The sequence below is a fragment of the Macaca nemestrina genome, chromosome 8 (genome assembly GCF_043159975.1).
Source record: "Macaca nemestrina isolate mMacNem1 chromosome 8, mMacNem.hap1, whole genome shotgun sequence".
Taxonomy (NCBI): domain Eukaryota; kingdom Metazoa; phylum Chordata; class Mammalia; order Primates; family Cercopithecidae; genus Macaca; species Macaca nemestrina.
Window position 1 is genome coordinate 71,872,305 of NC_092132.1, and position 15,377 is coordinate 71,887,681.

The 15,377-nt window shown below is 37.7% G+C and overlaps 1 protein-coding gene across 17 annotated transcripts in view; it reads left to right on the forward strand.

Annotated features, from left to right (window-relative positions):
• LOC105483581 (staufen double-stranded RNA binding protein 2) overlaps positions 1-15,377 on the forward strand; it is a 332,549-nt gene that overhangs the window by 217,555 nt on the left and 99,617 nt on the right. For 14 of the 17 annotated variants that reach the window (XM_071068098.1, XM_071068096.1, XM_071068101.1 and 11 more), the window contains one exon: positions 8,492-8,605. The exons of the other annotated variants lie outside the window; for them this stretch is intronic. In XM_071068098.1, coding sequence (XP_070924199.1) covers positions 8,492-8,605 — 114 coding nt within the window. The remainder of the gene's footprint in view (positions 1-8,491; positions 8,606-15,377) is intronic. 17 annotated transcript variants of the gene reach the window in all.

Consider the following 15,377-nt stretch of genomic DNA (forward strand, 5'->3'; position numbering starts at 1 on the left):
CTGTATTATTCCTTGGGTCCCAAAGACCTTAGTCAGTCTTCCACCTTCTCTCCACATTTCACAATCCCCTTATGTTAATTTTATGTTTAAGGTCCAGAGCTTTTTGTAGTTAAGCAGGAAAAATAAGGAAAAGTTAATCTATTTCATCTTGTCTGGATGTGGAAATCATAAATGGTCTGTCATAAATGTAACTGTATTTTCAATTCAAATATATATCATACATTTTGAAAATCTGTAATTCCTGAGTAGAAAGCACCATGTTAAAATATTTTTGTAAAAAAAATTAAATGCCATTATGAATTAAGGCAGTATATAATAAGATTTGTAAGGTCTTGTGTTTGATATCTATTTTTTGAAGTGATATTCAATACAACAGAATTCTAATACATTAGAAATAGTAGAGTTTGCCCCATAGAGAAAAGAGTTTGTATTGGTTTGATGGTATACTGACTACCTGTGTAACCATGATTTTCCTTTAATGTTGAAAAGAATTTTTCTTATTAAAAGGTTAATTCTTTACAAAGCCCTTTACCATTTAATGTGGCTTCTTTTACATACATAAATGAATGTATATGGATATGTCAAAACATGAGTGCACACTGCCAGAGAGGGAAGTTCCTTTTCTGGTAGACATGAAACTGTTAAAAAATCACTTAGTGTTTTCTTTTGATGGAAATGTAAAACTAAAATAATTGTTTCTATATGTGTGTGTAAGTGTAATTTATGTTCTAATTAGCTGTCTCCCTAGACCTTCACTGGCATAGTTAATGGAAGCTAAAAAGCAAAGAGCAGGCCGGGTGCGGTGGCTCACGCCTGTAATCCCAGCACTTTGGGAGGCCGAGGCAGGCAGATCACGAGGTCAGGAGATTGAGACCATCCTGGCTAACACAGTGAAACCCCATCTCTACTAAAAATACAAAAAAATTAGCTGGGCGTGCACCTGTAGTCCCAGCTACTCGGGAGGCTGAGGCAGGAGAATGGCATGAACCCGGGAGGCTGTGCTTGCAGTGAGCCGAGATTGCCCCACTGTGCTCCAGCCTGGGCAACAGAGCCAGACTCCATCTCAAAAAAAAAAAAAAAAAAAAAAGCAAAAAGCAAATGTTTAGGATTTTTGTCATGTACATGCTTGTCACTTACTTAAGAATGTTATTATCCCCCTAAACAATGCTGACATCACATCTGTTGCATTTGTTAGATAATTTTTATCCATGGCTTACACAAAAAAATAAATTTTTATACTTTACTGCCAGATTTTGATTATCAAATATAAGCATGTAATTTTCAAAGCTTAGCTAAAACATAGGATTTTTAAAAGAGAGAAAAGATAATTCCAAGTTGTGTCTCAGTCTGTGTAATATGATTTCATTCATTTATTTATCCTTGTCCTTTTAGAGGCATTAATGTGACAAGCATGTTGCATTTAGAGTGAAACAGATTATGCATCAACTAAAACACTGGTACACGACCAAGCATGTTAAATGTATGTTCACATTTTTGTTACAAAGAAGTGGATATGGTGTTTGTTAGTTATGGAAAGGATTGGGAAAAAAACTGAAGAGACAGTAACAGATATTATTCTCATTAGTATTACTCTCAATAATTATATATCTTATCATTTATGTTATTACATTATGAGTGGATGTGTTATAATAAGACTATGATATTTATTAATGCTAATCATGAGCTAGCTACAGTTCTATATACTTTTCGTGGATAAATTAATTTTGTTTACTTATACATTAATTAGTTATAAATAGAACTAAATGTAGATTTATACTGTTGACTATAGTTAAATAAATACAATAATTTACATGTCATCAAGTGATCTAAAAAAGTAGTAAAGAACGTTTTGAAACCAACTTAATCTACTTATTTAGTTCAATATTTATGAAAGAAAGCTGTTTTGCGCCTTGCTAAGAACATGCTATTTTGTCTTAATAAAGATTTAGGTCCTTTGTACAACTGGGGTGCAGACGCTGCAAGAATCAAGCATATTTTGAGTCTCCTAAGATTTAGTGTTAAACTGTCACTCTTCAGCTCTTTGCTGCCTGTACTCTTCTGTGCAAAGCCTCTGTGCAGTACCTACAGTGGAATTGCTACCTACTGCTGTGAAGTCAACTCCACAGTTAATGAATCTGAGGTGTACTCATCAAATATATGTTTTCTTAACACAGTGATTGTGCTGTGTATCACATACCTTAATGATCTAACAAGGAACTTTCTTTAAACATAGGTCTTTTTTATACCCTCCTCATTTTTGTTCCATAGGGGGTGGCCATTAAAAACATCTGACAGATAAGCAGTTAACCCAGTTCCCTGCTGAGATTAGTAAAATATTTAGTAGTCATGCAACATCAAGAACTTTTAGCTCTGCAGGAAATAGTTTGACTCAACTTCTTTTCAGAGCTGGTGGTAGGAAATTTAGATTTTTATTTGGATGGTCCCTCATATTTTCAAAACAGCATGAAAAAATTTCACACACCTAGCATTTTATGTAATTTAAAACCATTCATTCATTCATTCATTCATTCATTCATTCAAATAGAAACAGGGTCTCCTCTCTCTCTGTTGCCCACACTGGTCTCAAACTCCTGGCCTCAAACAATTCTCGTACCTTGACCTCGTAAAGTGCTGAGATTACAGGTGTGAACCACAGTGCCTTGTCTGTTTTCTTAAATTCTATGAATATTTGAAGTGATTCTATGAATACTTCCTGATTTTCTCTTCAGAAAAAAGGAAGTCTTTAGACTGGCAAAGTCAATATCAGAATCCTAAAGTATAATATCTCATCTGGGTTTAGAAGAGTACATATCAAACTAGGAAATGTATATCATCTCAAGTATAGTGTCTCATCTGGGTTTATGAGATTACAAATCAAACTAGGCAACTTATCTTAAAAATTATAGATTTGCAAATTTCAAAGAAAGCCAACTTATTTAATTGATATATTGAAATTTACAACTCACCTTTCAGTGGAATAGTTTTTGTAAATTCATGAGAAAGAAACAAAGTATCAATTTATAGTAGTTGATGGTGTTATAAATCCAGAAGAAGCTCTACATCATTATAAAAATCAAGATTGCTTGCTCACATTTTAGAGTACCAAAGGCAGCAAAACGATATAATTTATAAATAATAAATCTTAAACTGTTGATAAACCAAACTCTGAAGTATTTTTAAAGAGGTCTATTCTAAGCCAATGAGTGACCATAGCCCAAGGAACAGTCTCAAGAGGTCCTGAGAAGGTGTGCCCTAGGCATTGTAGTTACATTTTAGGGAGACAGGAATTGTAGGTAAAATCAAATCAATACATGGAAGGTGCATATTGGTTCATCCTAAGGAGGCAGAATATCTTGAAGCTGTGGAAGGGGCTGGGTGGGGAGTGAAGGAGTTGGGTGGCTTACAGGTCATAGGTAGATTCAAAGATTTTCTGATTGGCAATTGGTTGAAAGTGTTAAGCTTTGTCTAAAGACTCAAAGTCAGTTTAGAAATAAATGCTTAAGATAAAAGGAATGGTTGTGGAGGTCAAGGTTCTTGTTATGTAGATGAAGCCTCATAGGTAACAGCCTTCAGAGAGAATAGATGGTAAATGTCTCTTTTCAGACCTTAAAGTTGTCAGACTCTCATTTTTAAAATTTTTTATATTTTTGAGACGGGGTCTCGCTCTGTCACCCAGGCTGGAGTACGGTGGTGCAGTTATGGATCACTGCAGCCTCAAACTCCTGGGCACACCACCCCTGGCTAATTCTTTTTGTAGAGATGGGGTCTCCCTGTGTTGCCCAGGTTGGTCTGAAACTCCTGGGCTCAAGGGATCCTCCTCTGTTGGCCTTCGAAAGCACCGGGATTACAGGTGTGAGCCACCGTGCTCAGCCCAGACTCTCATTTCATCTCTTAGACCCAGGAAAGACCTAAAAAGGGGGGGGGGCTTGGCCACATTAATGGAGTTTCTCTACAGGCGCAAGTTCCTCCCACAAGAGACTGCTTTGCAGGGCCATTTCAAGGTATGTCATATAAATATATATTGGGGTAAAATATTTTAATTTCCTTCAGGGCCTGCTATCTGTCATATGATGCTATACCAGAGTCAGGTTGGAACTTAGAACCATATTGCCACAAATAACATGTTTCATCAGTCTTATGATCTCTATTTCAATGTTAATGTTGGTTAGTTATGCCTAAAATGACTGCGATATCCAACCTCCCTTTCTGTCATGGCTGGGAATTCAGTTTTTCACGTTTCTCTGAGGTCCCCTTGACTCAGAGGGGGTCTATTAAGTTGGTTGCCGGGGCCTTAGGATTTTATTATTGGTTTAAAAAACACAGGGTGATGACTCTTTTGTAATTTTCTATAATTACCTTTATTCACCTTTCATAAAAATCAAGGTCCTATGACATTGTGCATTGGAATTTTTAGGGCCACGTTTGTAGAAATGCACTGCTTTGTTCTAGCAGAAAGAGTTTACCCAGTCAGTTCTGAAGATTTGTGTGTTACAGACACAATGAATGGAATTTTGTTGCCTTAATTATTTTAATATAGTGTTCTAAGATTCCTAGTTCCTGCAAATGCTTTGAATCATAAGAGGCATTTTTAGACTTAGAAGAGTGAATTTCAAAATGTCATTCACATATTTTTTTAAATTCACAGTTTCATGAACACTGATATTTTTATTTCCAGGAAGAAAATATATACCTGAAGAAAGCCATATTTAACTTGTCTTTATGAGTCATTGGTTGAGTATGTAAAATATGACTCTTTCTTAAGGCCTTTTATCAGCATATTATTACGTTTAATTTGAAATTGGGTCTTCAAGCAAGAGTTTCATGTTTTTTCCTACATATTTTTATCTGGTTTACTGAGCAGTCTCAATGCAGTAGGGATGTAACACAGAATGATTTTCTATTTCTCCAGTCACCCCCTTCCTCTGTGCCCTGCCACATCTCCCATTCATGTTCCTTTGTGATATCTTTGGCAAATTCCATAGTTTTCTGGCTAGCTTTTAGTTTTTAAAAATCGAATGCATCAGTGTCAAACTCCAAGTTCATATCCTTCCATTGCAAGCCATTCATTTTGGCTCCAGAGACTTAGAGGAGGGAGAGTGTACATTGATCTGTTTCACTCCTCCTGTCACTCCAGCATCTGTATTTGTGGTTGGTGGGGTGGGAGCTTAACCTGGCTCGGAGACATCTTCCTGCACACTTTACCTCTATTACTGCTCTGGAGGATTGGAGGGTGACTAGGGTAGAGGAAGCTGCTACTCATCCTGGTTTCATCCACTCCTGGTGGCCTCCATTGTGCTTTTCCATGTACATCATGTCCATGTCTCTTGAGTCAGTGGCCTCCTCTGGCCCTGGGGTAAAGCCACGTTTCCTTTGGGCTTTACCAGTGGTCTGTGCTCTGCCCCTCTGTTGGTGAGTGTTACTTTGGCTGGCCTGAGTAGCCCCTTGGCTTCTGCTGGGATTCTCTCCTGCTGTTCAAGGTCCATGGGGGTAGGAAGTGATCATATCTTCCTTTATCTTTTTGTTTTTTCAGGTACACTACCTACCTAGGACTCCTTCAGTAAGCTCTCAGATACCTCCAAGCCCAATTTCTATATTTTCATATGCTTCTAAACTGCCAGGGACATACAGCAAACTCAGTCAAATTTTCTATTCAAAAGGGGCCTACAGTTTTGGTTCTCAGCAAGCCTCCCACCAGGGAGTGAAATATCAGCCTCCCCTTCTTGCAGGTATTCCCACTCTCTATCAGCTATTCTCTTAGAGCTACCCACTCGCTGGAAATACTGTATTTCTCATCAGGCTGACAATCCAGATGATTCCCTCCTGATGCACCCCCCCCCCCATCCTTTGTTCCTTTGTGTGTTCTTTGTGATTGGATCAGTTGTACTGACTTTTACAAGGGGGGTTGGGGAAAAGCCTAGCCCTAAATATTGGCAGCTCTCTAGAGCTTCTTTTGGTTTTGACCATGGGTCTTGGTGTCAATTCTGGGCCAGTAGGAAAAAAATCTCACTGAGATTAGGTTATTGTGAGTGATAAAAAGCCCAGTGGCTTAAACAATACAGCAGTTTTTTTTTTTTTTTTTTTTTTTTGTCACTTAAAGGTCCATAAGCTTGCAGGCTACAGCTGGCATGATGGTTCTGTTCCATGAAGTCCTCATGGACCCAGGTCCCTTCCAATTCACTACTCTCATCTAGGTTTTGGCCTTTGTCCTCATGGTCAAGATGATAATACCTATACTCCAAACAGCAGGTTGGCAAAACGGATAAAAAAGAGCAAAAGGCACGCACTTGAAACCTCTTTTAAAAGTTTTCAGGAAGCTGCCGCGTAATTCCTTCTTTTACAGTCTACTTAGTTATATCGCCAGTTGCAAGGGAACCTGGAAACTATGGTCTTTATTCTTTGCTTCCAAGTGCCTGGCTAAGAATTACTGTGGAAGAATTTTGGAGGACAACTAGCAATCTCTGTCACATCATTGGGTGCTGTGACATCTTTGGAGCTGTGTGCTAACTTGCACCTTTACATTTATCTTTCATATATGAGTTATATATGTAAACACACTCATATTGAATGTCTGTAGGACACAGTGTTTTATTAGGTACTTGCAGGCTTCACAGTGAATTGTATACAGTTGGGAGAAAAGTTATATCTCTCAATAATGGTATCTGAGTCACTGATGGAAATGAAGTTTAAAGTTTATTTTTTTGACTGCGATTGTCCTATTTTTGTCCTTTCTAATTTTCATTTCTCTAGGAGAAAGAATAGAGCTGCAGTAAGTCAGCTGACATAGAAGTGTGTTTACTGTCACTGTATATTTAGGAGATTGTCATGTCTTTCATACAGACTTTCAGTTGGTGTCGAAGGGGTAATTATATTTTATTAAATTTTAAAAGAGCATGTTTTATAATAGCACTATATCAGACATAATAGTTTAACCGTACCATAAATGATTGTGAACTGTTGCTATTATAGTGTCAGCATTTATTGGCTTTTACATAAACCTGTTACGTGATAAGTTTCATTTTTCCCCTTCATACCTAGTTGCTGCATAGTAAACAACACTTCCACATTCTTGAACTCGTATACATCGACTGAGCTTTTAATTTGCTCAGGAAGTGTAAGATGGTGAATTAGAATGGTTGTCAAACCTTTTTCCCCAAGGTTAACTTGGTAAAAATATTTTTTATAACAAAATCTTTATAGTACTTTGGGAATAAGGCTTTTATGTTGACTTGATTTGAGCTCTAAACTACTTTTATAGATTCCCAGGAGGAAGTTTCCCTACCTCCAGGAAAAATGATGGCCGTTCTTAACAGCCCTAGTGGTTTAAAAAACTTGAATTATTAAGCCATTAGACTGGGCTCATATTGTAATTTTCAGTCAGATCCATATTATACATGATAAAATAAACGTAGGCCATATTCTGCAATAAAAATATATGGACATTATGCAGCAATTAGAATAAAACGCAAGACAAGGAAATAACTCAGGTATAGAATAAAAACCAAGACAAGGAACTAACTCAGGTATGTGTTTTAATTTTCTTCCTCACAAATTCAAGATTTTCACTTAAGCCTTTATCCTAAATCTATACACATTTAACAAATTGAGCAAGTTATAGCTAATAAAACCAATTTTCTCTCTAATAAATAGGAACCCCATTTTATTCTATAGGCATATTTTCATTAATTTTATTACAAAAGCGATGCTCTTTTTACTTTATTAGCTTACAATTTTAAAAACCTGGAAGTTTTTGACAGTAGATAAATGGAAGGATGGAAATTTTCTTAATGGGAAGATGGACTCAAACTCTTCCCCCTTCCCCATGTACCCTACCTCTGATGTGGAGTGTCTTACATGTGGCTTTAATAACGGTTAGTTGTATTTAACTAAATGAAAGATAATATTGTGACCACTTTATTTTGGTCTGCACATTACAAATCATTTCAGTTTAATTCAATTTGATTGTAATGTCACAATTTCAAACAGAACATGATATACTGATATATATTCAACAGTGGTTTTGTAGGGACTATACTGTAGAAATAGAAGAGTGTCAATACCAATTATGTGGCAGTCATATACGCATGCAGTCAAAGAGGAGAGAAAATTCAGGTTGACAAAGTTACATTAGAATCAGATGAACTTTGACTTCAGCTTATGCTTGAGCCCTTTGTGGATCATGTATTATAAAAAGCTGGACTTGAAAGATAGGTGTAGCATTTAGTTGTGAATTTTTCTACTAGCTATAATGTAAAAGCACTTTGCATAGCATTTCCTAAACTCCCTTAAATCCTCAAAAAGACTTAAGATGGGATTAATAGATTCAATTCAAATCCTAGATATTAGAGGGGTTCAGTAAGGTTTTAGATATTTAAAGTGTGTTCTGTGTAAATTACTTGAATTTTCCTGAAATCTAGACCCTTTGCAAAAGGAACTATTGCATCTTATCCCTTCTGAAAATGGTGTTCAGTGGATTGCGTGTGTTCTGTTATAGGTTCACTACTGTGATAGACAAAGTGGCAAAGAGTGTGTGACCTGTCTGACATTAGCCCCTGTGCAGATGACTTTCCATGCTATTGGAAGCTCCATTGAAGCCAGCCATGATCAGGTATAATATGCCACTGCCATTTTGCTGTGTTATGGCCCAGCTTGGAAATGGAAGGCCATCAAAATGGAAGCTATGTGCACACACGCAGCTTTGCTTTCCTTAATACGTTATCCGGTAGCATCATCTGCTAGACTTGAAAAATCAAAATTGATTGTGTTGGGAAATTGATATCATAGGAGATTTAAATTATTTTAGACTTCTTGTTTGCAGTTCATTATTATTTTAAATATAGAACTATTTTATAAGAAAGAAATAGTTGCCCCACAGGTTATTTTTATCTTTAATAGTTATATATGAGAGGAAGGGTCAACAAAACAATATAGATAACAGTGGAGTCTCACTGTAATACACTCATTTGGTTCTGTTAAAAAGGGTGTTGTATTATAGAATTACAGAATGTACAGTGATACGTCACTTAATGACAAGGATATGTTGTGAGAAATGCATCATGGGGTGATTTTGTTATTGTGCAAGCATCACAGAATGGACTTACACAAACCTAAATACTAGAGCCTACCACACACCTAGGCTATGTGGTAGAGCCTCCTGCTCCCAGGCTACAAACGTGTACAGCTTGTTACTGTGTTGAATACCATAGGTAATTGTAATGCAATGGTATCTGTGTATTTAAACATAGAAAGGGTACAGTAAAAATATGGTATTGTAACCTTCTGAGAGCACAATTATATTTGTGGTCTGTTATTGACCAAAACATCATCATGCAGCACATGACTGCACATAGAACAACTGTGTAAACTTTCAGAGCCATCAACGTAGTCCCATAACTTGGGATATTATTGAAATGAAGTTCCAGTGTTGTTTTTACTTTTGAAGGTTTATTTCTGAAATAAAGCTAAAAATCTGAAAAGTGTATTGTTTCTTGATAAACAAATTCCTTTTATTGTTTAGATAGCAGCTTGAGAATACATCCTGTTTATAAAAGAATACATATTTTTTGTTAAAATAATCACTTTAGACTAAACTAATGTTCTAAATCATAGGATTTCTGGCTTGGAGTCAGAGTAAATAGACATACATAGTTTGCTGTATGACTAACCAGTTATGCTTTCTAAATTAACCATTCATGTACAGAACAACTATAATCCAGCTTTATATCCATTTTTCAGTAAATTTGAGGACTTACTAATAGTCTTACCTAACTAATCTTCTTTTCTTCTATCTCAGTAGTACCTCTTTCTTGGAAAGAATAAACAGGCTATCTTCTCAGACTCATGATTTATCATTGTCCAACTCAAACAAGATCTTGGAAAACATTCTTAAGGACACACCTTTCTAGTTCACAATGTCTCTGACATTGTTTGTTTCCAGTCATTATTCATTCATTGGTGGGGAAGTTTTGTGATATTTAGGGAAGATCAAATAATTGATGGTCAGAAAATCAGAGTTTTAGGAATGAACCGTAGTCTAGGTTTGCTGCAGCTACCTGGATGGATTCTGTTACTTCCTTGCAACTGTTTCCTGGTTATGTTAAATGAAGGAGTTGGGTTAGATGACTTACAAGATCCATTCCAGTGCTGTTATGATTCTATAGCTGATCTTCCTGGTCCAGGTTGAATGAGCCCAACCAAAAATAAACAATTGTAGCATATTAATGTGGAAAGCAGCTTAGAGACCACTCCAGTGCCTCTGAGGGTTTTACTTTGACATACGCCCTACCTGTAGAAGAGAGTGCAGTAGGAACCTGAGGGGCATGGCCTAAATTAGCTTACAGCAGAGTATTACATTCCCTTGTATAAACTATAAATTGTAAGCTAGGTGCTAAGGATACATGAGGAGAATGTCAGACATGGTTCTTGCTCTCAGTCTAGCAACTTCACTTTTGTAAATACTGGGCGAGTACAGTGTAATTAACTTTATATCTATCTATGTATCCACTCATGGTAGAGGCAAATGTCAAAAGCAGCATGGGATACCTGTCTTGGAAAGGATTCTTCTAAGACTGAGCAAAGAAATGAAAGAGCGCATCAGTAACCCACACCTCTGAAAAGAGCAACCCACTGTTCACACAGGTGGCATGTTGCTGTAACACTGGAGTGAGAGTGCAGACTGGGATCAAATGCAGTTTTGCCTTGAACTAGCTCTGAAACCTTGTTTCTTCACCTCTTGGGGATTTGGCTTCTTCATATGTAAGATAATGAGGCTAATTCGGGCTTGTGCCAAGTGCCTATGCCAAGGTACTCAAAGTTCAGGGCTACTGTTCACCCATATGACACCTTTACAAATTAGAAAAATAGTACCTCTTCCTCAAGGCATTTTACTGCCATCTGACAGAAATATTTGTAATAAATCACCATAACTGCAGTGTGAATGCACCCCATTGAGGTGTGCAGTGTACACCTGCACGATTGTACATAGACTCACTACATCTAACTGAATGTCAGTTGCACTCAGTGATAAGACATTTTTATATTAAAGCAAATACAACTATTTTATAGATGACAAATTTGCATGAAATTTTAAGATAGAAACTTTCAGGAAATGTGTTGATGATGGTCAAATTGGTAGATGAATAAATGACTGAAATAAATGACTGACAGGAATAATCATCCTGTACATCAAACACTATTGTAGTGGCCTAGGAGGTGGAAAGTAGGTGGTGTGATCACTGCTCCTCTCTTGTTCTTGGATAATTGGGCTCCCTGGAGAAAGTAGACACAAACCCCCACTTCATACCCTCTGGCTTTTCTGCATTATGTTGCCATTACCCTCTCCCCAACCTGAGGGTCTGTCTAAGGAAAACGTACTCCTTCACCATAGCAGCATCAGCTTGATCTCATAAGGTGGAAAACTTGGACCACTAAATGCTTTTTCACCCATTAATTTGTAAATGCTAGTAAACAGGGAAACATTTTAAAGCAAGAAAAATCATAATCATTTTTTTAAAAGTTTCTAATCATAATCCATTTGGCCCAATGCAGTTGACCAAACAGATTTGGTATTCTGAGAAAAAAAGTATATGTGAAATTTGGAAGTGGTCCTTCTTAGGAAACTCAGGTTGTTCTTACCTGTGTGGAAAACGAAGACAAGAAATGGAAGAACTCTCTATACTTGAACCTTTATAGCTTATCTTCTTGTTTTTTAAAAATGTAACTCTAGGAACTTAGCGAAGTGGAAATTGAATATATTACCTTGTGCATTCATTTGCTGTATTAAAGGGTAACAGGACAGAGACTATTAAGTGAAATTTCTCTATCAGAAGTTGATATGGATATGCAAAATGATCAGGGGAAAGATTCAATACCATCTATATGCTGATGATGTCCAAATTTATAGAACACTTTGTTCCCTGACTCCCCCTACCATGCGTGCTCCTACCTCTTCTGTCCTTTCCTCTGTCCCAGTAAATGTTACCATCATTACCTTGTTGCTCAGACCATCCTTGGAGCTTTCCTTGAACCCCTAGTCCCCCTCACATGCTACATATTGTCCCAGTATCTCTTCCTCTAAATTATGTCTCTGACCTGACCGCTTCTCACCACCTCCAATTTTACCATTCTAGCTTAAGTCACTATCATTTTTAACCCCGATAACTGCAGTAGCCTCTAAACTAGCCTCATTTTTTCTACCTTTGTTCTACTGTGGTCTCTCTTTCACATATTATTTTGAGACAGAGTCTTGCTCTGTCACCCAGGCTGGAGTGCAGTGGCACAATCACAACTTATTGTAGCCTCCATCTCCTGGGCTCAGGCAATCCTCCCACCTCAGCCTCCCAAAGTGCTGGGATTACAGGCGTGAAAAATTAATCTGATTACATTACTCAACTACACAAAACCTTCCAATGGCTTCCCATCACACCTCCTATCAAATGCAAACAATTTTGCTATGACACACGAACTCCCATATGATTTGGCCCCCTCCACTTCTCTAACTTCAATTCCTACCACTTTCCTGTTCATCAGTTCTGTCCCAGTCTCCCTGGCCTTGTTGTCAGTTACATGATGGTTGGTGAAAGAAACCACGCGAAAGGCTACATACTATAGATTCCATTTATATGACCTTCTGGAAAAGTCAAAACTATAGAGATAGAAAACAGATGAGTGGTTGCAGGGGCTAGGGATATGGAGGGGGATTAACTACAAAGTATCATGAGGGAGTTTTGGGAGGTGATGGAAATGTGTTACATCTTGATTGTGGTGGTAGAAACATGACAGTATGCATTTGTCAAACTCACAGAAACTACACTCTCAAAAGGGTAAATTTTACTGTATATAGATAATACTTGATTAAACCTAATGTTTAAAAAAAAAACCAGCCAGATTCATTGCTTTATCACCTACTCATGCAGTCTTGAGTCCGAGGAAATGTGAAGGATGCCATCCTTTTGCCTCTCCTGTGCTCTCTTGGTGTGTTGGCTCCACCTTGGAATGCACTAAATTTAACCCATAGCCTGGTTTAGAGCTTCTCCAAATGCCAGTGATTAGTTAAGGCCTGCTTCAGACTTTTTTTTTTTTTTTTGAGATTAAGTGTCGCTTTGTCGCCCAGGCTAGAGTGCAGTGACGTGATCTTGGCTCACTGCAACCTCCGCTTCCTGGGTTCAAGTGATTCTCCTGCCTCAGCCTGCTGAGTAGCTGGGATTACAGGCGCATGCCACCACACCTGGCAAATTTTTGTATTTTTAGTAGAGAAGGGGTTTCGCCACGTTGGGCAGGCTGGTCTCGGACTCCTGACCTCATGATCCACCCACCTCGGCTCCGCAAAGTGCTGGGATTACAGGCGTGAGCCACCACACCCAGCCCAGACTTCTTAAAGTAATTATCAGTCTTCAAAAAGTGGTCTAAGCCCACTCCTGTCTGACTTTAGGGAAGACGTCTGTAGGCCAGAGTTTCCTGTCCTGGAACCCTGAATTCTCATCCAGACAGTGGGCAGTCGTTCAGGCTGGGTTTGCCTGGAGGTCCCCATGGTGTCTTGAAGAGAATGTTTTGACATTTGTTTACCTTATTCACAACAAATATGATATTAGAAATTCACACTCAAATTAGTTTAATTGTCCAGAATAAAAACATAGCTTAAATTTTCAGATACAGATTTCTCAGCAAACATGAGCTAACTGAACAGCTGTGTGTAGGAATACTCCTTTAGACACTAGCGCATACAAAGGTCACTGATTTACAGTCTTAGTCCTTGCTGAGCCAATTGTCTTATGAAATTTCGAACTTGTCATTTATTTTTTAAGATTGAGCTGGTACTTTGGGAGGCCGAGGCGGGCGGATCACAAGGTCAGGAGATCGAGACCACGGTGAAACCCCGTCTCAACAAAAAATACAAAAAATTAGCCGGGCGCGGTGGTGGGTGCCTGTAGTCCCAGCTACTTGGGAGGCTGAGGGCAGGAGAATGGCAGGAACCCGGGAGGCGGAGCTTGCAGTGAGCCGAGATCGCGCCACTGCACTCCAGCCGGGGGACAGAGCGAGACTCTGTCTCAAAAAAAAAAAAAAAAAAAAAAAGATTGAGCTGGTGAGGGTTTTGCTTAATATTTTTCAGTATATCCTATTTGGAGGTTGGTTGTATTGGTTAGTGTATGTTATTAAAAGCAACATTCTTAGTAATAGTTCAGGAGGGTTTTGTAGTCTCCTAGCTTGATGTAACTCACCAAATATTATTCTTGACTCTGTCATGGCACCCTTTCTACATGTTTCCTCATCACTTTTGGATGTTACTATCTTTTCCTGTCTCCTATAATTACATTAGTCACCTTCTAGTTACAGCCCCAAAGTCATAAACTTCCTTCCCTGTCATTGTTTTCTTTTTATTCATCTTCATTCTGATTGCATTGTCAATATCACCAAATCTCACAAAGATTGGGTAAGTAGATGTAGCTTAGTAAAAACACTGTAGCTTCTAATTTCTAGTTGATAGTTTTATTGCTGCCTACCTTATTGCGTTGAGGTTAGATCTTGAACTTACTTGCTTTATATAAATGAAAGAATGAATTAGTAAATCAACCACCTAACTGACCATTAACTAGTCAATGAACTTTAACATATGTATATTAGTATTTACTGTAATCTGACTTCTAGTCAATAAAAGCAAGATTACCACATAGAGTAAATGACTGCATATTTCATACATTACAAATGCTCTTCAACCCATCTAAATTGAAAATATTATAAGTAGAAAATGCATTTAGTGCACCTAACCTACTGAACATCATAGTTTAGCCTAGCCTACCTCATTAGCTGTTTTTCGCCATTATCAAGGGGCTGACTGGAAGCCGCAGTTTGCTGCTGCCACCCAGAATCTCAAGAGAGTACAGTGTGCATATTACTAGCCCAGGAAAAGTTCAAAATTGGAAATACAGTTCCTTCTGAATGTGCATCACCATTTTAAAGTCAAAAAATCAAAAGTTGAATCATTGTAAGTTTGGAACCATTTGTAGGAATAAAAATCCAATTCTACAAGGGAAAATAAGCAAGAACCATATGCTAGATATTGTGCTAGGCTCTCCATACATTGTTTTGCTTAATTCTCAGAATAATGAGGTATAAACTCTAGCAGTTGTATATTTGCTAAATCACCTTTAAGGGTTTATGTACAGATTAGTAAAATTAAGCTGAATTGTTTCGAATGTGTATGCTTTGACTAGGATTCTAGTCAGGCCTCTTGATGAAAGGACATTTATGAAGTGTAACAATTTACAAATCTAATGGATATTCTATTTTTGATTAAGTTCTGCTTGTAGTTTATTCTCTGATTAATTAAAAGTCTCCTCGCCTGAGTAATTAGGCTGTAATGTCTTAGGCCTAATGGTATTTTA